This window comes from Pipistrellus kuhlii, unplaced genomic scaffold, assembly GCF_014108245.1.
Source record: "Pipistrellus kuhlii isolate mPipKuh1 unplaced genomic scaffold, mPipKuh1.p scaffold_m20_p_9, whole genome shotgun sequence".
In the NCBI taxonomy this organism is placed as follows: Eukaryota; Metazoa; Chordata; class Mammalia; order Chiroptera; family Vespertilionidae; genus Pipistrellus; species Pipistrellus kuhlii.
In genome coordinates this window covers 28,487,104-28,507,637 of record NW_023425595.1, presented here as the reverse complement: position 1 = coordinate 28,507,637, position 20,534 = coordinate 28,487,104, and the positions used below count along the sequence as shown (strand labels likewise).

At 37.3% G+C, this 20,534-nt stretch overlaps 1 protein-coding gene across 2 annotated transcripts in view; it reads right to left on the bottom strand.

The window, feature by feature from the left end:
- The window catches only part of STK33 (serine/threonine kinase 33), a 112,800-nt gene that overhangs the window by 22,580 nt on the left and 69,686 nt on the right, over positions 1-20,534 (bottom strand). For both annotated transcript variants that reach the window (XM_045577707.1, XM_036427713.2), the window contains 8 exons: positions 20,091-20,204; positions 18,242-18,346; positions 15,156-15,294; positions 14,173-14,261; positions 12,051-12,135; positions 6,945-7,020; positions 1,331-1,443; positions 191-276 (listed from right to left, as the gene is read on the bottom strand). In XM_045577707.1, coding sequence (XP_045433663.1) covers positions 191-276; positions 1,331-1,443; positions 6,945-7,020; positions 12,051-12,135; positions 14,173-14,261; positions 15,156-15,291 — 585 coding nt within the window. In that variant the 5' untranslated portion in view covers positions 15,292-15,294; positions 18,242-18,346; positions 20,091-20,204. The remainder of the gene's footprint in view (positions 1-190; positions 277-1,330; positions 1,444-6,944; positions 7,021-12,050; positions 12,136-14,172; positions 14,262-15,155; positions 15,295-18,241; positions 18,347-20,090; positions 20,205-20,534) is intronic.

The following is a 20,534-nucleotide window of genomic DNA, read 5'->3' as shown; positions in this document are numbered from 1 at the left end:
GTGGTAGTAGTTTTAGCAGTTTGAAAATACCCATTTCAGAAATGTGTCCATTTTTTTTTAACTGATCAGAAGATGAGACAGATTGACTATTTTTTTTTTTTTAGAAAAATGATATATATGCTACAAGGCCAAAGAAAAGAAAGAAGCAATGGTAGAATGTCCAAAAGAAAAAAGTACTACTGTAACTTACTGTTATCCACTGGTTATCTAGCAGTTCCTTAGCTGTGAGTCTGTGAGCAGGATCTACTTTCAAAAGTTGTTTCAAAACACTTTTAGCTGCAAATAAAGGAAACTCCTAAATATCTTATTTATCTTAACTGCAATTAATAACAATTTCTAATTTATTCAGAATTAAGTGTGTATGACATGAAGAAAAGATGACAATTATAAAACAAATATCATCAGTATAAATGGCTAAGAAATAAAGTGTAAGGTCTATAGTGAGGTTTTACTACCTAGATTATCTGGTTTATATTCCAATAGAGGCCCAGTGCTCAAAATTCGTGCATTGGGGAAGAGGGGATCTCAGCCCAGTCTGCACCCTCTCCAATCCGGGACCCCTCAAAGGATGTCCAACTGCCCGGGATTGGACCTAAACCAGCAGTCAGACATCCCTCTCACAATCCTGGACTGCTGGCTCCTAATTGTTCACCTGTCTGCCAGATTGGTCACCCCTAATTGCCCCTGCCCCCTACCAGCCTGATCGCCCCTCATTGCCTCTGTGTGCCGGCCTGATTGCCCCTACCTGCCCTCTCCCGCTGGCCTGGTCACCCCTAACTGCCCCTTGCTGCTGGCCTGGTCGCCCCCAACTGCCCCCCCTCCACCAACCTGGTTGCCTCTTACTGCCCTCCCTGCCAGCCTGGTTTCCGCAAAATGCCCTCCTCTGCTGACCTGGTCGCCCCTAACTCCCTCCCACCCCCCGCGCCAGCCTGGTCACCCTTCAAAGCCTCCCTGCTGACCTGGTCATCCCATACAGTCTGCTGTTGAGTCATTTGGTCATCCCTCACTAACCCCCCTGCAGGCTGGTTGTAGGCAGCCATCTTGTGAGGGTGTGAGAATCAATTTGCATATTGCCTCTTTATTATATAGGATAGTAAAAAATTAGATAATCGGTAAATTTCCTCCTGGATTTTCACTCAGTATATTCTGTTTTGATTGGAAGTTTTGACTGTAACAATTACAGTGAAGATACCACTATTTCCACAAGTAAACAGTGTTATTTCTACAAATAAATTTAAAGACTAAACAGGAAGTTAAAGTATCTGAATTACTAGCATACCTTTTTATGTTACATATATTTGCTTTAGGAAACAATAAAAATCTATATTACCACAATCACTTATGGTGTCCCACACTGGATCACTGAAACGCAGCTCTCCCTTTCTTATTAACTCAAAAAGCTTCTCTTCCGAGCTTGCAAAAAAAGGTGGTTCTCCGCATAACCTACAACAAAGGCAATCATTTTCTTTAGGTTTTTAAAAACCAAAATACGGCTATTAAAAGTTAAGTTTCCACAGGACATGCTAGCGGTGGTGCTTCATATTTAAGTAAAGGACAGGAAGAAGGAGTAGAAGACATTGAAACTGTTAAAAATTTTGCTTACCTTGGTTTAGTCGTCAATTCAAATGAAGACCACACTTTGAATCCTATACAATTTTATTAACTAATGTTATCCCCATAAGTCCAATAAAAATTAAAAAATAAAAGATTTTTAAAATGGAGACTGCAGCCAAGAAATCAAGAGAAGACTGAGACTTGAAAGAGCAGAAGTGTAAGAATGAGGGAAGGTCATCAAGAGCAAAGATGTGTCATTAGAGACCACCGCTAAGCTCACCACACCCTCGTGTTCCCACTGACCACACATAGATGAGAAAACTGGACAGTGAAGAAGGCTGAAAGGGAAAAAAAAACGGATTCATCTGAAATATGTTAGACAAAATCTCTATGTACTCTGGACTGCCAGGAAGATGAGCAAATTAAGCCTAATAAAAAAAAAAATGACAAAACTGAAGCTGTACTACTTGGGACACAATAAGAGAAGACAGCGATGCTTGGAAAAATTGAAGGCCGCAGGAAAAGAGGAAAAGCAAATATGGAATGGACTGACTCTATAACAGAAGAACTAGACATGAGTCTAGAGGAGCTGAGCAGGGCTGGTGAGGACAGGACACTGTGAACACACTCATTCAAAGGGTCTCCAAGAGTCGGAGCCAACTCAATGGCCTGCAATATACATACAGGAGGAGGTGGGTACCTCTCTGGTTGCAGAAATGGAAGCAAAGGGGTTTGGGGAGATCAGTGCTGGGCTCTTGTATACACTGAAACCTCCAGATCTGCAAATGACCCAAAGCTCTTCAGGTGGGAAAACATATAGCTCAAACAGGGTTAAAACACAGGAAGGTGTGTACGCAGTAGTAGCTGCAGGCAATGGAAGAGATATACTTTATTGTGAGCAAGGAGAGTGCAATGCCTAAGGCACATAATCCAAACTAAACTTATGGAAAAACATACGGGGTTAGCAGAGTCTAATGTGGGTTGTCAAAGGCTAAGTGACCATGTAAGCGTTTTATCCATGGTAAACTACTGTACAAATGTTAGCAAGACTAAACCAGGAATAACCCTGGGAATGTCTATAGGCTCTGGGTCAAAGCTAAAAAGAAATCCATTGAAATGATCACCCTCTCCCAAAATAGTAAACAAGATGAAGAAATCTGGGTGAGAAAAATCAGATGATGATAATTTCAGCCTTCGATCTGAAAGGTGAAAGCTGGGGAGGGGGGAGATATTATACATACATACATACATACATACATATTACATATGTATATATACGTGTGTGTGTTATATATGTATATATGTAAATAATGACCAATATCAGTACCACCGTAAGCAGGCTGTATGAACAGGAGCATGTTTGCACATTCTAGAACATAGGAACTATGTATGAGTCATTACAATCTTTTAAAAGGAAAAACTGCTATACTTCACAAAGAGCACAGCAAGCCTGTGCTTCAGTAGACAATCCAGTCCTAAACTACAAAAACATGCTTAAAAGTTGAGTTTGGTTCTTCATAGTACATTCTCAGTTTATAAATGTCAGCCACCCTCATTACTGTCAACCCCGATGTATAAGAGCAGCCCTGAGTGCAATGAGCAGGTTTTCCCAGTGACACCCGGACAGAAGGTGGACCTGGATTCATCACAGAGGCCACTCTGTATGTCTGTTCTTCAACTCTCAAGATTGCATTTTTTGCATTTATTGCTGAAAGAATAAAATGGCACAATCTGATTATACTTCCCAAATGCTGGCCTATTATGGTTAATCCTAACCTGAGGATATTTTTTTCCATTAATTTTTGGAGAGTAGAAGAGAAGGAGAGAGAGAGCAAGAGACAGAGAGATAGAAAGACAGAGAGACAGAGATCGAAACATACATCAACATGAGAGACATTGATTGGTTGTCTCTGCATGAGCCCTGACCAGGGCCAGGGATCAAACTTACAACCCAGGTATGCGCACTTGCCCCAGAATAGAAACTGTGACCCTTCAGCCAAAACTGGTTTGGCTCAATGGATAGAGCGTCGGCTTGGGGACTGAAGGGTCCTGGGTTCGATTCCGGTCAAGGGCATATACCTTGGTTGCGGGCATATCCTCAGTAAGGGATGTGCAAGAGCACATGTGTCAAACACAAGGCCCGCGGGCCAAATCCGTCCCGCCAGGCCTTGCAATGTGGCCTGCACCGCGCTGTCATCACTGCACTCCGCTGCGTTTCCATCACAGTGACAGTTTATGACTGTTCAGTAAACCATTCGGCCCGCGATTTAGGCTGGATTTTAGATTTTGGCCCCTTCTCTGATTGAGTTCGACACCCCTATGCAAGAGGCAGCTGATCAATGACTCTCTCTCATTGATGTTTCTAACTCTCTCTCTCTCTCCCTTCCTCTCTGTACAAAATCAATAAAATCTATTTTAAAGAAGAAAGAAAGAAAGAAAGGAAGGAAGGAAGGGAGGGAGGGAGGGAGGGAGGGAGGGAGGGAGGGAGGGAGGGAGGGAGGGAGGGAGAGAGAGAGAGAGAGAGAGAGAGAGAGAGAGAGAGAGAGGGAGAAAGAAAGAAAGAAAGAAAGAAAGAAAGAAAGAAAGAAAGAAAGAAAGAAAGAAAAAAAGAAAGAAAGAAAGAAAAGTAAGACACTTCAGTGAGCAGGCTGATGCTCTAACCACTAAGTATACCAGCCTGAGTGCTGGTCTATTAAGTATTTAAATATAATGATCTCTAAGCCTCTCAAAAGTTACATTTTTATGGATTTTTTTCTTTACATTCTTTAATAGTCTTTCCCATGAACATTTTCTGAATAAGTATAATTTGATAAATACGGTATTTTCCATGAAAATGATGATTTTCCTTAGGGAAAAACTTGTTTTCATCCTAGTTTATCAAAGTAGGATGGACATATTGGCTTTTCATTTCCCAACAGGTTCTTGTTAAGAAATAGGTAGGTATTTACCAAATTGCTCTACAAACTCTTATTTTAATCCTTTTTTACTGCTTTAGCTCATCCTGACTCTCCTATATGCTTTACTTGCCTATTATTTACTTCTAAAATACAATTTTTAAAGATCCAGAAACATGGTTTTATGAACAATTACTACTTGTTGTAAGAAGCAGAGGCCAACAAAAGCCCCGCTCACTGAGTCTGCTAATGACCAGTGAGGTGCACATTTACTGATTCCTTAGCTGCCCCTGTGCTGCTGGGCTGGCATGCAACTATAGCTTAAGGGCTATGTTTTTAAAATTCCACTTTTTTCCGTTCTTTCCAATTTTACTTACACAAGGATGTACCTAATGGTTGGTCAATCAGCAGCATGTGAAATTTTATGACAGCAATTTTCTGCACATCCAGAAAAGGAAATCCAAGCCATGAAAAATGCCTCTTAAAGCTTCCCTATTATTTTTTATGGCATTCATAGGAATCAAAGCAGCAGCGGATACACACATAAAGAATATTTATGTTAATTTCACCTTGAAGAAGAATGTTATCATTGTCCAATTAAGTAGCAATAAGTTAGCAGTAACTGACAAACAAGAAAATAACCCCCTGGAGAAGGTAATGTGTCTGTTCCTGGGTGAGAAAATTATCTGTAAGGCCGCTGGGCGCAGGCAGGTTAATGAATAGGCACTGATTAGCTAAGTTCTTAAGAGTCTACTGTAAAGAAAACAGGTGTCCTTTGTGATGAGATGCAGCCATGGTCTGAAACGGAAAAATTAAAATTATACCTTTAAGAAAGATAAATTTTTTAACATATTAATACACTATCACTTTCCTTCACACCAAATTAGAACTGAGAAGGCAGCAAACACATGAGTTGTGTAATATTAGATGACACCTATAATTTGACTTGTGTTGTCTAGAAAGTCTTGCAAGTATAAAACACCAAGTTAAAATGGTTATATTAATTTTTAAATATATTTTTATTGATTTTAAAGAGAGAGGGGGAAGGGAGAGAGAGAGAGAAAAACATTGATATGAGAGAGAAACATCAATTGGATGCCTTTCATACATGCCCAACCAGGGATCGAACCCGCAACCCAGTTGTGTGCCCTGACCAGGAATTGAACTGGCAGCCTACGAACTGAGCCACTCCAACTGGGCAAAATGGTTACATTTTTAATTAAAGACTAAGGCTCCGAATTTTTATATGATTCTAACTAGCACAAAACAATGATCAAAATTTTGTGAATACATTTATACTCTATGCAACCTAAGCAGTTAATGAATGCTGACCATCTGAGTTACAGCTATAATCACATTATCCTATTTCTACTGCCTGTGCATTCCATTTCACAAAACTGAAAATGTGACTACTGTGATGTCAATATTTAGAAAAGATCTGGAAGAGGCAGTATACAGCGACATCGTCAATATGACCATAAAACTAATATTGCATCAACATAAAAATGTTCATGTTCACCAGGAGGCAGAGCAATGGTCAGTAACTTTTCAGAACACCTCTTAGAAAATTCACTTTAATTTGATTTAGCAAACATACATTGAGCACTGATTGCATGCCTACTATTGTGCCAGATACCAGGGATGCAAAAATAAATACAATGTCTGACCTTCAGGGAATTTAGAGCAAGGAAAATAAACACAATACACATAATACAATAATTTTATCACAACATTATAATCTAGTTTTTAAAAGTGCTAACAGAGAAGTGAGAGATTAATTCATTCAAACTTGCACATGCGCAAACCTTCCTGGTTAAATGTTCTTATTTTATTATTTTGTTTTTCTTTCAGTGCATTTTATATTTCTTTCAATGCATTTCTTTCAATGCATTTTGTTTTTCTTTCAATGCATTTTTATATGTTGCCTTACATCCTCTGGGAAAGTATACATAATAAACAGAAAAAGGGAGATAAAAGGCACTAATCTTTGTCCTGGCACGGTCATGAGAGAGGTTAGTAGAAAAGAAAGAGCATTCTAGGAAGAAGGAACTGAATGAGCAAAGATGGAAAGTTATGGGATTCGGGGTCCTGGCCAAACCTCTGCCTGGCAGTGCCCGCCCGTCACACTGGCCAGATCCCAGGACCTCTGCTAAGTGATGGGCTCTTAGTGACTCTCTTGAGAAAATACAAAGAAGCGGAGTTTGTAGCAAAGGATCAGAAAAGTTTTAAGGCAAGTTTTCACTTGGCTCAGATCATACAGTGCATTGTAGCATTTGCGGTCAGTAGAAAGCAAAGCTGAAAGTTATGAATGTATAGCATTAAAAAAAAAACACCTAATGCAAGTGCCTGACAATAAATGAGAGGGCTTTAAGAGGGACTTCCCAATGGTTTCTTCAGTCACTTTTTAAAAACTATATAGTTTAGTTTTAATTTAAAATCTACACAATTCTGCTAGAAACCATTCCTTTTAAACTGTACATTTATTGGGCTACTTACAAAATGTACATGATGACACCTATGCTCCAAATGTCACACTGCTGGCTGTAGTCGTGGTCATTGATTACCTCAGGGGCTGCCAAACAAGCAGGAATAAAATAATATCAATAATACAATCAATGACTTTAAATGCTTAAACACAAAGCATGAGAAATGTGCTGATGTGCTGTAATTTATTCCCCCACAGGGAGAAAGGAACTAACAGCAGATATTAAATGAATAATGCACAGGCCCTCACAATTGATGTAGCTGTGCCCCCACTCCCGTCATTAGCTTCTGGCGGAACGATGGCACAAAACTGTATGACTATGTGCACAACAGCACTTCACTCTGTTGGACTTGTTAAGAAATGACTTTGTGACGATCATGTAGTTACAGCAGAAGACGACAACATCTCAGTTCTTTTCCAAAAATAGAATTAAATGTGTGCCTTAAGTGGATATAATTTAAAGCAAGCCCAATGTGTGGAAATCTGAATTCACAGAAAAACTACAATAAATGGTTGTAAGTCACATTAGTAAAGTAATAATAAAATCACAGCATTCCTGTGACAGAATAGGGATTATTTCCCATGTTTTCCAGATGAGAAAACTGAGACAAAGAGAGAGCTTCCACCACATAACTGGGTCGAAAAGCCAGTTAGTCACAGGACTCCTGACTCTGCTTCTCACTGCACAACATGCAACACAATAGGGATCCTTTAAACAATTTTTCAAAGTAGAACTTTTTTTAAAACTTTAAAGTAGCACATTTTTTAACGATTAGATTTTTTTAATGGCTAGTTTTTAAGGAAGTCACATATGATATTTCACCTCTGCAGTCAGAAATCAAATATCTTTAAGGAAAAACAAAGAATAGAACAGTTATAAATATAAAAATAATAGATATATTTCAATAGAACTTTAACATTTATAATGTACTTTTGTATAAATTATGTTAAGTATCTTGTGAGATGGGTAGGTAGGTATTTGACTCACTTTGTCAGCGAAGAAACTAAGTTTCAGATATTTAAGTGACTTGATTAAAGTTACAAAGGCGTTTTTATTTTAGAAAACAGTTTCAATCTCCCTCACCTACACACACACTTTTCATAACCTCTAAAAGCAAATGGAATTTCATTTCCTCTTCCTATTGTTAAAGGAACTTAAAGCAACAAAAAAGGTTAAAAAGTAAACTGAAGAAGGAATGAGAAAAGGCTCTACCACAGATAATTAACAAACTGAATATTTCATCTTCAAATCATTGAAAGTTAACTAATTAATATTTTTCTCTAAGGAATAGCTTGCACTCTAACTCTACTTAAACTCGTTAAGTCTGGACTCATTACAGCCGCTCCTTGGCCACGTGTCCATGACAAGGCGAATGCTGGGATTAGATTCCATGAAGAAGCTCCACACAGGTGCACCACACGCACAGCGGGGCCCGATGCTGGCCCTCACCTTTCAGAGTCCCCTTAAGTGCCTGGGGATTTCTGCCGCACTGCCATCACAGCTCTCGTGGGGGGCAGAGGCCAGAATAACCGTGCCAAGGAGCCATTTAGAAAGCCAGGAAAGCTCTACAAACCATCTGTCTTCTCTCTTATTCTCTCACTTGTTATCAGTGTCGACAACTAATAAGCAGGCATAAAACTCAGGATGCCTGGGTATATTTTCCCCATATAACTACAGACCAGATGTCTTTTGCCAACAGGAGGATATGAACAGAATCTAAAGTAGCCTTTTCCCAAATAAGATAAAACAATTTTGAAACTTTATGCATTGAACAGGCAAAACAAAACAAAAAAACAAAAACAAAAACACACAATAAAACTCTTTACTCCTCAGTAAAAATAAATAAATAAATAAATAAATAAATAAATAAGAATAAACTACTAATATGTCTAAAATCATTACATGGAGCAAAAGAAGAGAGACAAAAGAATTCATACTCTATGTACTGTATAATTCAATTTATATAAAGTTCTAGACCAGCACAACTAAGCTGACAGAAATCATTAGCGGTTGCTGGGTCTGGATGGGGGTTGGCTGAGAGGGACACGAAGGAACTATGAGTGACAGAAATGTTCTGTATCTTCTTTGGGTGGTGATTATACAAGTGTATGCATTTCTCAAAACTCACTGAACTTTATACTTAATATTTGCACATTTTATTATAACTCAATTAAAGTAGATGTTTTTACAAATCTGAAAGTACAAAAAGAATTTCTCAAAGCCCCATCTTGGTAGGTGACTTTAAAAACATTCTCTCTTAGAAATCAAGCAAAATTAAACAATACGTAAAGTTTAAATCATCAAGACATCACATTTGATTTTATTAGGACAAACATGGAGAAATGTTTATGCTCAACAAACCAGAAATGCAGATATTTCTAAATTCCCAATGCAACATTTTCAGAAACAATCATGTGTTCAATCATAACAAAAATTCCTAAAAGTTGGTAGAGCTTTAAGTCACAATTGCTACTACAATGAGGAAAACCAGACAGAGAAACCAAAAGGCTAGGAAAACTAACACACATAAGAATCAAACACATTGTAACTAACTAGAAAATTCTAAAAGCACTTCTAAATAATTCTTAAACCAAAGAAGAAGACTAAAACTTTAACAGTCTGTACAATTTGGACAGTGTATATAACAAAAGAAATGATCAAAGAAATACTCAGAGAAAAATATATAATCTTAAATGCATTTATTAGAAAATGAACAGATGGAAAATAAACATTTAGCTTAGGAAGTTAAAAAAGAAACCAAAAGAAAGTAGAAAAAAGGAATTCAGAATGATAAAAAGCAGAAATTAATGAAAAAGCAAACAAAAGTAACATTAGATTTGAGCTGGTCTTTTGAAATCCCAATAAATTGGCCCAACCACTAACAAATTTGATCAATTAAAAATTGACAAGAAAAAAAGAGCTGAAACTGAGTACCAAGTATCAGGTACTATGCTAATCACTTTACGTACATTTTCTCATTTAATTCTCATATCAACCGATATTATTACAATCCTAAATATGTCCTCTCCCCTTCCCTGTTTTATTTTCAACCTTAGCACTGCTCTCTAATATATCCCATAGTTTATTTTTTTATCTTGTTTAATGTTTTTGCCAACATGACATTTTTATGTTTGTTCACCACTATATTCCCAATATCTAGACCAGTGTCCAACACAAAAAAGTCCTCAAAAATTTTTTGATAAATGAGTGACATAATCCCTATTACATGATATAGAAATTGTGGCAAAATTGTGTTTGCCTAGAGTTAATTAGATAATAAATGAAAGAACTGAAATTCCAAGTTAGCCAGATGATGTCAGAGATCATATTACCAATATTACATCATGCTACCTTCTTTAAAAATATTAGCAATCCATAGGGGGATATAACCACAAATACACAGGAAAATCTGAAAATTTTAAGTGATATTAAGAAATTTTAAGTGATATTAAGAAATATTGCATATTTCTGCCAAAAAAGTAAAATCTCAATATAATAAACAATTTTCTAAAAAGCATAAATTATAAAAATGATTCAAAAAGATGTGAAAAACTTGAATAACCTAGAATAAATTGATAATATTATATACTAGAAAGTTCTTCCCCCAAAGGGTACCAGGACAAAAATATTTTAAGATGAAATTTCATCAAACAAATGAATAGATAATTTCTACTACTTAAATAGTTCATAGAATATAAAAAGTGAAAATGTTTTATTTTTTAAACGAGGCCAACATAACCTTAACTTCAAAAAAGACAAGGGCAGCACAAAAGAAAGAAAACTCCACTCATAGCTCTCAAAGTGGTGACAATTTGAATATAACAGTATTTTAGACCAAGTGGGGTTAAATTCAAAAATGCAAAGGATGGTTCAACATTTTAAAAAGTAATTGATGTAATTATTTCATTAATAAATTTAAAGAGAAAAAATATGTGATCATCTCAATAGGTACAGATTTGAATAGACATGCCTTCAGAGAAGATATGTATATAAATAACTAATAAGTACAGGAAAAGATGTTCAACATCATTGGTCATTAGGGTAATGCTAATTAAAACCACAATGGGATACCAGAATGGCTATAATTTAAAAGGACAGGTAATACCAAGTGCCAGCAAGAATGTGAAGAAGCGGAAACCCTCATACATTGCTAGTAGAAAGGTAAAATGTTACAGCCACTTTGGAAAATCATTGGCAGTTTCTTAAAAATTTAAACATGAATAATATGTGACCCGGCAATTTCATCTCTAGGTATCTACACAAAGAAAATAAAACCACATGGCCATAGAAAAACTTGCACATGAATGTTCATAATAGCATTATTCATAATAGCCCCAAACAACCCGCATGTTCATAAGCTAACAAATGGATAACAAATTGTGGCATATCCATACAATGGACAACTGTTAGCAATATACTAGTGAAGAACAGACTACATACAGACACATTCTACAACAAGGATGGACCTCAGAAACATGATGCCAAGGGAAAGAAGCCAGATATAAAAGACTATATTTACAGGGAATGCTCAGAAAAGACAAATCCCTGGGGTTGGGATGTGTATGAGATTGAGTGCAAATAAGCATGAGTCAGCTTTTGGAGGTGAAGTTATTCTAAAACTGGGTTGTGGTGATAGTTCACAATTCCATGAATGTATGCAAAATAATTGAATGGCACATTTTTTATGATTTATACCTTAGTAAAACCATTAAAATACATATTTGGAAAAATGGGAAATTGCTGTTTTACAAATATATTCAATCAGTATTCTTTGTGAAAACCTATTTGATGGCAATGAAATTGAATTTTTTTAAAAATGGAAAGAAGCAAAACACACACGTGATTTTAGCATAAATTAACAAAAACAATAATTAAGTTTGGGATATGATTACTTAAGAGAAATAAACATCTGTAAGAAGAGCCCAGAGAAAACAATAAACTCTACCACCTTTGAAGGTAAAAATTATGAGACAAACACTACACAGCTGAAATTATTTGACCTTCAAAAAACACACACATAGCTCAAGCAGGGCCATTAAGTCATGACAGCAAAATCAAATTGCTCGGGTTTTAATCCACGTGACTTGTTCTACGTTTTAACAGTCCAATGACTCACCCATATAGGTAGGAGTCCCGCACGTGGTCTGCAGCATGGCCACGCTCCCGCCATGCTTCTTCGCTGCTAAGCCAAAATCAGTCACCTACAAGGAGAAACTCAGTCACCTGTGTTCCTGTCCCAGCGTCACTCAGGCTGAAGGTAGGATTTTGTAACTGCAGTGAATTCAGGGATCCAGATGGAGGGGCTTTACTTGTATTACTAATAAGAACCTCGCTTTCCCTCCCCCACACACCCTCTCTGGGAAGAAGAAACTTGGTACAGAGAAGCCTGGTTTCTCAATTCTTGAGAAAAAAAAACCAAGTTGGTGATTGTTCATTCCTTATAATTAAATTTATCAGTTTAATGTAGGAAGTGAAATCTTGAGAAAAGGCATTTAACTTTTTTTCAAATAAAAGTTATTTTTAAGAAGTTCTTTCACATCCTAGCCAGTTTGGCTCAGTGGATAGAGCATTGGCCTGCAGACTGAAGGGTCCTGGGTTCGATTCTGGTCAGGGGCATATGCCCAGGCTGCAGGCTCGGTCCCCAGTGGGGGGTGTACAGGAAGCAGCAGATCAATGATTCTCTGTCATTATTGACGTTTCTATCTATCTCACCTCTCCCTTCCTTTCTGAAATCAATAAAAAATGTATTTTAAAAAAAGTTATTTCACTGTAAATTACATTCTGTTTATTATCTATTTTTCTGACAAACTATGTTTCAGTTTAAAGCACTGTTATAAATGCAAACCACTATCTTTTCCAGCACTCACAGAAACTTCCCCCTTTTGTAATTATTTAAAAAAAAAATACAACAATATCTCTGGTAAATACTATCTTTTCTTTATTATTTCCTTTGTGTTTCTAGAGTGTAATAATTGAAACAATGGCTATACTATTAAAAACAACAAGAAACTAAGAGGAAAAAATACAGTAAAAATACAAATACACTGGAGGCTTGCTGCTGCAACTGCAGTCTTTCTGCTCGGTTCTAAACTTGGTCATTAAACATGTGGTTATTAAGTATTCAGTATGTGCCCTTGGTCTTGTCTCCCAAATTGGAACAGCCTTGGGCTGAGAGCAGAAAAACAGGCACATTTATTGACCATACAACAAAGATAGGCTCAGTCCACAGACACTGAATGCAGTTTGCAGTGTCTTATGGAGTAAGAGAAAAGTTCCTGTCTACACGTGATATCATTTTTTTTCTTAATAGATTAATCAATTTCCCCAGAAGTTTCCACAATGATCCCACTTGGAGTACTATCACACACATCTTTCTCCGCAGAAAATCTATTCAGATATCAAATAAATAAAAGCTTTGACGATCCAATTCAATTCTTTGGAGAACATTTATTTCCTCATTTGCCAAATGGTATTAATTGAGCACATACTATGTTTCAGGCACTATTTCAAGTACCAACAGTGAATAAGGCACACATAATTCCTGCCTTCCCGAAGTTTACAATGGAAATGCTCAAGGACATTTACTCAGGGAGAACAACCATGTTGTTAAACCTACTTCTATTACAGGGATTTAGCATCTGCAACAGAGTGCATTATCCACATTTTATTCCTAAATTAACACATTTATTTTGAAAGCAGCCATTATTAAAGTGCTAAGTAATAAATAATGTATCCTATCATTTATTTGACATTAAGGAACACTTAATTTGAATAAAATCTTCAAGAATAAACACTTGGCACACTAATTGTGCTTAGGATATAAATATTAATACCCGGGAAGATTTTCAGTGAGAAATACAGACTTTAGCATTAATTTGGTATCAGAGGCATAGCCAAGGTGTGTTTTTTTTCTAAATCTGTAACACATTTACATCACATTACCAGGCATAATTTTGAAATTAATTAGAATTCAGAGCATCTGTTTGCTTGCTGTTAACTAATGATTTAGAACTATCCAAATGAACATGTACTTTAAAAAAATTCAATAGTACCACTTAACTTGCAAAATTATTCCTGTCAGTTATAACCTCTTTTGTGAATTTTATTTTTTTAGCACCAGTCATTTATTTTCTGGCTGCTCAAAGCTTCTAAAATGTGTCTAAAAAGGGGATGTACTTTGCCACTTTGCTATCAAACTGTTTATAGGCAAATATTTACCACCATTTCTAGTGTCTTACCTTTATGTTTAAGTTCATTTCATTGTGAGCATCAGTAAAGCTGCTTTTAACCATTATGTTTTCCAGTTTTAGATCTCTATGTACTATATCTACCAAGAAAATAGACAACAAATCAAATGAAATGAATGGAAAAATAGAAGGGACACAAATACAACAAATAAATATATTTGACAAATTAACGTCCACCGTTGAAATATTTGAGATGGGCCAAGCATAATTCTGCTCTGTCCCACTCCCCTTATGTTCAGATCCCTCTTCTCCACGTTTTGACCTCCAGGAGCCATTCTCTTTGACTCCCTCATCTCTCCCAATCCCCTTGTTGCTCAATTTTTCTGTGAACCTAAAATGGCTCAAAGAAACAAAAAACAAAAACAAAGTGTTGAGAATATTTAATTTTTAAATTAGTAATATATAAATTTTTAGAAATTTCACTTTATTGTTGATTTGTCTACTTTTGATTTGAGAATAATAGCTGCTTTTCAAACTGTTGAATGGAAACGTTCATTAACTTTATCCTTGTCCATGTATAATGTAATTGTATGCCTGCCTTTTTTCTAATTAAAATATATATCTATAAATGAAGTTAAAAATGAAAAGATCTTTATATCCATAAAAGGCTAAGCGACTATCCAACCATCCGACCACCAGAGGGCAGGAGCTGCCAAGCTGCGGTTCTCCAGTGACACACTTGGAACCAGAGAGTAGGGGGCCCAGTTCCTTGCGGAGCAGGGGTTGAGGGTGGATGGGTGGGGGGCGTGCAATTCTACCTTCGACTGTGGGTTATGTTGTTGATAAAAAAATTAATTTCTTCTTATTAATTTCCTTTCAATGTGCACAAATCTGTGCACCGGAACACTAGTTTTTAAATGAAATCTCCCATACTAGTAGGCATATTTCTGTGACTACAAATCCTGAAGACAATTACCCTGAAATAAATGTGAGCCTGCATTCATGGAGTCAGTGGCTGGTGACCCTCCCCTTACCGTTATTGTGCAGATAGGCTATCGCTGATGCGAGACTCTGAATGATCCATCTGGTCTCATTCTCTGAGAAATGCCTTTTCTTCTTCAGAATTTCTTTGAGTTCTCCATCCTCACAAAGCTCCATCACAAGGTACATTTTCTGACATTATATATATAAAAAGCAAGAGAGAGCAAATTATATAGGTGGGGATCTTAAACATGTTATAGATTACATATATAATAAAAGTATGATCACACTCTTTTTTAAAAATGTAATTTTATTGTTTACAGAGAGAAAGGGAAAGATAGAAACATCAATGATGAGAGAGAATCATTAACTGGCTGCCTCCTGCACACCCTCCATTGGGGATCGAGCCTGCCACTAAGGCATGTGCCCTGACTGAGAATTGAACCATGACCTCCTGGTTCATAGGTCAACACTCAACCACTGATCCACACTGGCCGGCTAGGATCACACTCTTAATCATCATTATATTTGAAAAATATTTATTATCTATCATGTATGAGATACTGTCAGGATACTAGAGGGACATGGAGGCATAAAACATAGTCTTTATCCTCAAGGCGCTCACAGTGTAGTTAAAACTAAAAATCAGGTGATAAGTGTCGGCAGAAGAGGCAGGCCCCAAAAGCCAGGAGATTACAGAGGAGGGAAGCTTCTGCTGAAAGAAAGCTCTCTGAGGAGGTGACATTGAAGGCAGGTCTGGTGGCCTAGATAGCAATATGGGGTTGAGACAGTAGACAAGAACAGGCAGAACATGTGGTATTTGCAAAGACCACAAAAGTTGAAATGACACTGGCTGTTAAAAGAACACCAGATATCTCAGTGCTAATAGCTCTGGGAGTTTGGTAGGGCAGAGGAGAGTGGAGTGGTGGTAAGGGGAGGTCGAAAGAACAGGCAGGGGCCAGGTTATAGGGTCTCATATATCAGAGGAAGAGGAATTTGGAACTTTTCCCATATGCGGACAGGAGCCACTGAGGATTCTGAAGCTGGGGTGGGGGAAAGGTGTATGCTATGACCAATTCTGCATTTCTACATGAACCTTCTAGCAGAAATGTGAAGCAGGGCTCAGCAAGCTTTTGCTGTAAAGGCCAGAACAAGACAAGAAATACTTGCAGCTTTGTGGGCCATACGATCTCTTTTGTAGCTACACAACTCTGCAGTTATAGCATAAACAATACAATGAAACTTTATTTATGGACTTTGAAAATTCAGTTTCATATAATATTCAGGTCATGAACCATTTAAAAATATAAAAGAACCTTAGCTAATGTGCCATAATGTAGGCACGCACCAGAGGTGGCTTGCTCACCGTGGCATGCTGACCTGTTTACAGAGGGCAGATGCGAGGCACAGAAGAGTGACAAGAAGGGGAAGAAGGAAAAGATGTGAAAGATACCTAGGAGAAAGAAACAGTGGGACTTAGTGACTAATGGGCTACGAGTGTAAAAGCCAGAGATGAAATGTCTCTTCCAGCCCTAACTGGTTTGGCTCAGTGGACAGAGAATCGGCCTGTGGACTGAAGAGTCCCAGGTTCAATTCCAGTCAAGGGCATGTACCGTGGCTATGGGCACATCCCCAGTGGAAGGTGTACAGGAGGTGACTGATGGATGTTTCTGACTCTCTGTCCCTCTCTCTTCCTCTCTGTAAAAAATCAATAAAATATATTTAAAATAAGAAGAAATGCCTCTTCCATATTTGCTGTTTCTGTTGATGCATTAAGATAACTTTAGGTATTTCAACAGTCAGTCAAGTCATCTAATGAGTAAAAAAGATCCAGTCAACTAAAATGCAAGTCTTTTTCACACCTATTGCTATTCAGTCACAGAATACTCTTTCCATCTCCATTCTATTCTATGATGCTAGATTTCTGTTGCTATTTTTAAGATTTTGGGGCCTGATTCTATTCTATAATCACTAGAAATGAAAGTTCTGTGTTCAATCAGCAAGCATGAAAAACAGGAAGAGAAGGTTAACACCTTTTCCTTTTATAGTCAAAATTCTGATTCACTGAACTCGAGGACGCTTTAGAATTCCAGAAGTAACTATTCTGCAAAGCCTAACACACATAAGTTTTTTAACAAGGCCATATTTTTTCTACTGACAGCACTGCAGAGGTTATTGGTGCATGAGATGGTCAGTCAGTGAACTATTTAGAAGGAACAGTTACATTAATTTATAATATAAACTGATATCAATTTCAAATATGTACACTGATAAAAGTTATAGCAATAAAAAAAATTTAAAGTTTTTTTTATAATTATTAGAAATAATCCTGTCAATCTGGAGAGCATTTGGACTCACAAGAAACCAGAGCAACTAAGTGAAGTATATACTATTATTAAATCTCTTTTACAGATGAGGAAACTGAGGTATAGAGAGGTTGAGTAATTTGTCATAGTCTCATAGCCAATAACAGAGCCAGGATTCAAAAGCACAGGCAATCAGACCCCAGAGTCCCTGTGCCTAATCACTAAATTATTTTGCCTCCAAACTAAGAATCGCCCCAGCCCACAAGCACTGGAGGCAGAATAACAGATCCCCAGGCTTCAGAACAATTCTCAGTGAAAATCACAGGCATTCCAAGAGAATGGCAGCATCTGGGGAAGAAGGAAGATTACACATGTTGCTAAGACACAGATGACAAAATATCTTCTACCGAGTGCCAAAAAATGCCCACACTAACTTTATTACAAAATTATGACAATAATCCAAAAGACTATAATGGAGAAATCAACACAAAATAAAACTGTCTCTAAGGAAGATCTAATCATCGTTTGATTGTATATGGTATAATTTAAATCTTATTTTATTTCATTATTTTTGTTGTTGTTGTTGTTTCCATTTTAAACATTCATTTTCAATATGCCACCTAAAAATATCACTAAAGTCATCAATCTAACCATCAGGCACCTAATTATACAATCAATACTGAAAGCCCTCCAGGATGCTCTCCTCCACCTTCAGTGACAAACTGGCACCAAGGACTCGAGCAAAGGTGCCGCAAAGGGATTTCTTCAGAAGGAAATGGGGTTCATTTTGTAATAATTACTCCTTTTAAAATGCAGACCTGCTGCAGCATTACCTTGGGCGTCTCAAACACCTGTTCCAGATGTATGATGTGCTCATGCTTCACACTTTTTAGGATGTTCACCTCCTGTTCAAGTAACTTCACAGCAGAGCTCCCAGCCTTAAATAATGAGACAGAGATTTCACATAGGAATGTCACTACTACATACCTCACTATAACAGTTAGTTATTATTAAAATTTTCCATTTTAGAGAGGCCATAAACCATCCCGAGACGGAGTTATCAGTGCTGGCGCCAAGCCAGGCTTTTAGTTGTGGTCTCAAGGCCCCAGCAAAGGGGGCTCTTTAAGAACTTGCAAAGGGGACCGGAAAAACCCTTATTTGGGAGACAAAGAGGTGAAAAGATATAAATAGGGAAAGCTCCCAAGTTTTTGCTCAGAATTTGAAATCTTTCTCTGGGCCTGCCGGTGTAATAAGCAGTGTAACTCCATTTCTGTGGGCATTGTTTTGTTTTTCTCCGGTCTTCTGTAACATAGCTGCTGTGAGTTTGTCATTGTGCCTGTTTGTCCCATAGTGTTTAAAAAGACACAAAGAGCTTCGTTCACAAAGCAATTGTCATGTGTGTTGCAATTGTTCTCACTTGTCTTTTATTTTATTATTTTTAAATTAACTTTTAGATAGAGAGGACTGGAGAAGGAGGGAGGAAGAAAAACATCAAGATGAGAGAGAATTATTGATTGGCTGCCTCCTACACACCCCACACTGGGGATTGAGCCTGCAGCCTGGACATGTGCCCTGATCTGGAATCCAACAGATGTATAAGTTTATGCAATTGAAAATATTTCTTCTTTTCAGAGTTGTTAAAATTTTCTGCTGTATTGATTTACAAAGCACTTTATTAATCTTTAAGGAGAAATGCTATGTAATTTGCTTTCATTTGTTTTAAGGAATACATAAAAAAAACTATTATCTCATTTCATAATTGTAACATTTATTATGAGAAATCTAAGGAAAAGTTCTGGCAGGGATGGTTCAGTTGGTCTTCCCTTGCACTGAAGGGCTGCCTGTTGGATTCCAGATCAGGGCACATGTCCAGGCTGCAGGCTCAATCCCCAGTGTGGGGTGTGTAGGAGGCAGCCAATCAATAATTCTCTCTCATCTTGATGTTTTTCTTCCTCCCTCCCTCTCCAGTCCTCTCTATCTAAAAGTTAATTTAAAAATAATAAAATAAAAGACAAGTGAGAACAATTGCAACACACATGACAGTTGCTTTAAAGAGAAAAGAAATCTAAGAGGGGAAAAACACAGAAATCTTTCCCCAAGCATAGAAATTTTTTAGAAGTTGGTAAAATGAACAGGTATAAAACCTGAGGACTTATATTCTCCCTTAAAGAGAAGCCTCATCATTCTCCAGCACAGGAGAAATCCAGTGAGGACTACAGTGGATATAATTAATAGAAGAGTAGATAGTTGGGAAGCAAGTGGTTCAAATTAAAAGAGCAGGTAGGATGAAGAATAAACTAACAATGAGGAAATGGGAAATCAAAGGAAAGGGGAGAACAGGAGAAACGTAGGGCAGAGTCCCAGGACTCATTTCTGGCTAAGGCATCTCTAAGCAGTAGCCCTACATTAATACATACTGACAATCAGACCTTACATCCAACCACTCTGGTAACATATTTGTTATGTTAGCTATCCTTTCATTTGCTTTTTCCAGATACACTTGTCTACCTGAGTTTTAGAACTGGTCCTTTCCCAGAAGGCTAGAGAAATGCCCACAGACCCCGGGGACCAGCCCTGACCCTGGCCCACAGGGTCAGAGGCAGGTGTTTTAGTGTAAAAACAATACTGCCCCCCAACCCCACCCGGCACTGCACTCAGGATGATGCTGAGAATAAGCCTTACCTTTTCTTTGTTCACTTTTTTAATTGCCCACTTAGTTCCTGTTTCCTTGTTTATAGCTTCAATGACCACTCCAAAGCTCCCTTTTCCCAATATTCTTCCAAATGTATATATATCCTGGATAAAAAATAAGAGTTCTTTTGTCTCTCTCTGCCATTCATTAGGTATTAAAAATAAACACTAATACTGACAGATATCTACCCAAGGGAAGAGAGATTCTGCTCTAGGGTGAAATCAAATTGAAGACACCATATATTTGCCTCAATAGTAATAGACACATCTTAATTAAACAAAAATAAGCTTTGATGGATTTCATTAAATGTCCTTTGGAGGAAAACCATAAAAATCCTAATGGGGAAAGGTGCAAAACCTCAAAAGCATAAAAATTAATCTCTTATAAGCTATAATAATAAAATATATTCGTAAGAAAAAGGAATGAAATATTAT